Genomic DNA, 4726 nt, shown 5'->3' on the forward strand with positions numbered 1-4726 from the left:
TTCATGCTGTGATTTTTGAGACCACCTTGAGTGCAGAGAAAAGTTTTTTCTCCCCTCGATGCAGATTGTGCTGGGTTACCACTGCCTTTCACACTGATTACACAACCTTGATATTGTGTAGGATGTCGACTGCCCTCTCGTGGGGCATTACTTACACGTCTCATGGTCCTGGCCTGAATTTCCACCCCCAATGGAAACGCTCAAGAAGGGGAGGCCCATCTCCTGACTGGCTGCCGGGCATGGGACAGCTCTCCTTGATGCGACTGAGCCCTTTTTGAAGGTGAGATGCTCTCTGCTCAGTAGGAGGGGACAAGCCCTGTGGCACTGCTCTGCCTGCAGCCCCCAGTTCTAATGCAAGCCATGCCCTCGGGAAGAAGCGTTGCCTCCCTGCTTCATTGTTCCTCTGCATCCCCTGGCTCCCCACCTCCCTGCCCTGACACTCAGAGGCCAGAGGAGGGAGTGATGACAAGCATTTTTTCTCTGAAATCTCTCCGTACTTTCGCTTTCTAGGGATGTGACAAAGGAGGAAGTACTGTGGGCAGCTGCCTGTTCCTGGATGACCGTCTGTGGCTCCGACACTGTTGTGTTCCCTCACACACAGACATCGCCGTGATTCAGGTAGCTGAAAGAGGCAAAGCAAAGATGGCAGAGACCACGCTGAGCTCCACAGTCTCCATCCTTGTGAAGTCTTTGTTAGGAAATATTGTTTCTGTGCCAGTCTCTTTGGACGACACGGTGCTGGACCTAAAGACGAAGCTATTTGCACTGGATAGCTATTTCTACCCTTCTCAGGCACGACTGATTCATGATGGCTGGCAGTTGAATGACGAACTAACTCTCAGACATTACAACATCACCTCCAACAGCATTGTACACCACGTTCTTAGGTGTAAGTACCAGGCCAGAGGTGAGGAGCTTTATGGGAGCAGGCTGGCCTCTGGCTGCCAAGGGGAAGGGGCAAGAGGACCATCAGGCATGGAGCCCTGTGCCTTGGGAGGGAAGAACTGGGAGGAGAGGGCAGAAAGGAAAATGGATGTAGGGCAATGTTTCCCCTGATGTGATCGGGCTCCTGAGCTCTCCTCTGCTTTGTGTTGCTGTTGCAGTGCGAGGCGGTGGTTCAGCTCCCTTAAAGGGCAAGGAAGATGTCTCAGGTAAGATCACAGTCCTCACTGGCACTCTTGTGATGGGAGGGGATCTGCATGGGTGGCGAGTGAGTGTCCACTTCATGCACGGAAGCTGTGGTAAATCTGGGAGCATGCGGTGGTGCACCAAGGGACTGTGCAGCCAATGGGATAGGGAAGACTGGGTGAAGGTAGGATGGCTGCAATTGGGTTGGAAAAGACCCATTTGATCAAGTCCAACCATCCACCTAACACTACCAATCCACCTTTAAACTTTGTCCCTTGGTACCACAGCCACACATCCTTTAAATACCTCTACAGACTGTGACTCCACCACCTCCCTGGGCAGCCTGTCCCAATGCCTGGCCACCCATTCTGGGAACAAATTCTTCCTGACATCCAGCCTGAACTTCCCCAGTGCCACCTCACATCCTATCACGTGTCACCCAAGGAAAGAGACCAACACTGTCCTCAGTGCATCCTCCTTTCAGGTGATTGCAGTGAGCTGTAGAGACAATGACCATCTTCTTGTTCCAGCCACAAGTGATCAAGAACCAGAGGTGCAACAACAGGGTGGTTTACCTGGAATTGCTTCAAGGATAGAAATGCAGAGTGGTTCAGCAGGTGTCTCTTCGATTATAGAAATGAAGACCAGTCTGTCAGGCATCACCTCAACAGGTGCAGAGGTAAGGTCTGGTGGGACGCCTGAGGCCTGGGACAGAGGGAGGAGTGTGACAGGGCTGGTCCCCAGGTAGGGCTGGGCACCTTGAACCCACAGCCATCTCCGCAGGATCTGTGCTGCTGCTGGGCTGGCCTGTGGTGCATCCAGGAGGCCTCTCCTCATGCCTTCTTTGCCTCAGTCTTTAATAGTAAGACTTGTTACTCCCTGTGCACACAGTTCCTTGCACTGGTAGATAGAGATGGGGAGCAGAGTAGGCCCTACATAATCCACAATGAGATGGTTTTGGACCTGCTCCAAAAGCTGGATGCTTACAAGTCCATGTGGCTAGATGGATTGCACTCTACAGTGCTGAAGCAGTTGGTGGATGTGGTTGCCAAGCCACTCTCCATCCTTTGGTAGTCCTGGCTAACTGGAAATGTCCCGGCAAACTGGAGACTAACAAATGTGACATCCATTTTCAGAAAGGGCCAGAAAGATGATCCTGGCAGTTTCAGACCTATCAGTCCCACCTCGGTGCTGGGGAAGGTTATGGAACGGATAATCTTGGGAGCCATTATGGACCAGTTAAAGGTCAACCAGGGGATCAGGTCCAGTCAGCATGGGTTTACTAATGGTAGATCCAGTTTGACAAACCTGATTTCATTCTATGACAAGCTGACCCGCTTAGTGGATGAATGTAAGGCTGTCAATGTGGTCTACCTGGACTTCAGTAAAGCCTTTGACACTGTCCCCTACAGCATTCTCATGGAGAAGCTGGCTGCTCACAGTTTGGATGGGTGTATACTCTGGCTGGATGGCGGGGCCCAAAGAGTTGTGGTCAATGGACTTAAATCCAGTTGGTGGCCAGTCACAAGCAGTGTCCCCCAGGGCTTGGTACTGGCGCTGCTTCTATTTAACATCTTTATTAACGATCTTGATGAGGGGATTGAGTACACCCTCAGTAAGTTGGGAGGGAGTGCTGATCTGCCAGAGGGGAGAAAGGCAGTACAGAGGGATCTGGATAGACTTGATTGATGGGCCAAAGTAAACTGTATGAGTTTCAATAGGGCCAAGTGTTGGGTCCTGCATTTTGGTCACAATAACCCCAGGCAACCCTACAGGCTTGGGGAGGAGTGGCTGGAAAGCTGCCTGACAGAAAGGGACCTTGGTGTACTGATGGACAGTTGGCTGAATATAAGTCAGCACTGTGCTCAGGTGGCCAATAAGGCCAGTGACATCCTGGCTTGGATCAAGAATGATGTGGTGAGCAGGACTAGGGAAGTAATCCTGCCCCTGCACTTGGCATTGGTGAGGCCTCACTTCTAGTACTGTGTTCAGTTTTGGGCACCTCAATACAAAAAGGACATTGAGCAGGTCCAAAAAAGGGCAGTAAGGCTTGTGAAGGGCTTTGAGAACATGTCCTATAAGGAGAGACTGAAGAAAATGGGGCTGTTCAGTCTCAGGAAGAGGAGGCTGAGGGGAGACTCTTCCAATATCTGAAAGGTGATTAAAGCAAGGGTTGGTCTCTTCTCACTGGTGACAAGTGACAGGACGAGGGGAAATGGCCTCATGTTGTACCAGGGGAAGTTTAGGTTGCATATCAGGAAAAACTTCTTTACAGAAAGTGTTGTTATGCGCTGGAATAGGCTCCTGAGGGAGGTGGTTGAGTCACCATTCCTGAATGAGTTTAAAAAACATTTGGATGTGGTGCTCGGGGACATAATTAAGCAGAGGGTTGTTAGAGTTAGGGTAGTACGGTTCGGTTGCAGTTGGACTTGATGATCTTTGAGATCTTTTCCAACCTCAGCAATTATATGATTCTATGATTCTATGCCCCTGGCAAGCAAGCACATCTCAGTGGAAAAATATGGCTTGGGAGTGCTCTTCCTGTGTTCCTCTTTTCCAGGGAATCCAGAAATGGCCACAGTCAGATGTCCCAGCAGAGGAGAGAAGCTGTCTCTGTGTGAGGCAGGTAAGGGTCCTTGCCTACAGCTCTGCTCTGCACTGGCCTTACTGGTCGTCACAGGACACAGCAGGCAGACCTCAGCTCCCACCTGTACCTTCAGGACCTGTTGTTCACAGCAATTCTTTGCACTCCAGAAGAGTCCATTATCCTTGCTGCACTAACTCAGCATGCATTGATCTGTTTTACATTAGTGGAAAGGCTCTTTTCCACACACTTACATCCTAAATTTCATCTAAACATTTCCCCTAAACCTTTCATCTGTCTGTGTCCACTGTTTTCTCTTTGCTGAAGCAAGTCAGCAGCCAATAATTTCTCTCCCAGGAAACATAAACTTTACTATGTAGAATTTCCATGCTCAAAATAAATCCCCAAAATCAGTGCGTGAAACTTCTAGAATGGGGCTGCAGGTATTGCTCTGCACGTTTGACCATTATCTTTCCTGCTGATGTATCAGGGACACATGCACTAAGTGGTGCCCATGCCAGCGTGCATAACTGTTCAGACCACCTTCCTGTGCCAGCATGCATTGTGCTTCACTGCAGCTCTCAGCACGCCTCCTACAAGCAGCATCCAATGCACAACACCCCATTCAGCTCCAAATCGGTTGCTCTTTTGTTGCAGGAATTTCAAGAAGTGAGGCCGGAGATAGATCCATACATTTTGGAGGAACAGAACGTATACAAGTAAGAGCTCCTAGGAGAAGTGGGAACACTTTCCAAAAGCCCTCATCACACATGGCGTGAGCCTGCCTTCTCTCCCACTTGCAGAGCTTGTCTCCCTGGACCAGGCATCTTCCAGTGCTCTAAGACGGGCCTTGCCTTCGAGGTGGAGTCAGCAGCCAGCATCGTGTACAGATATGCCTCCTGGAGCACGCATCTGAAAGAGGCTGACCAGAATGTGTGGGTACCTGCTGGGCCTCTTTTCAACATCTGGGCGCTACCTGGAACCGTGCGAGCTGTGTATCTCCCCCACTTCATC

The 4726-nt window shown here is 50.4% G+C and overlaps 1 protein-coding gene across 1 annotated transcript; it reads left to right on the forward strand.

Moving 5' to 3' along the window:
• Nucleotides 1–165: 165 nt before the first annotated feature.
• LOC122191352 lies at nt 166–4720 on the forward strand (the record flags this gene model as incomplete). The annotated part of the gene is made up of 7 exons (XM_042891606.1): nt 166–280; nt 511–889; nt 1104–1151; nt 1659–1807; nt 3689–3754; nt 4370–4431; nt 4516–4720. Coding segments are annotated over exons 2-7 (777 nt in total), but the record flags the coding sequence as incomplete, so codon positions are not given.
• Between the last annotated feature and the right edge of the window lie 6 nt (nt 4721–4726).

This window comes from Lagopus leucura, unplaced genomic scaffold, assembly GCF_019238085.1.
Source record: "Lagopus leucura isolate 7727_CA_CO unplaced genomic scaffold, USGS_WTPT01 56815-0_obj-0_obj, whole genome shotgun sequence".
Classification (NCBI taxonomy): domain Eukaryota; kingdom Metazoa; phylum Chordata; class Aves; order Galliformes; family Phasianidae; genus Lagopus; species Lagopus leucura.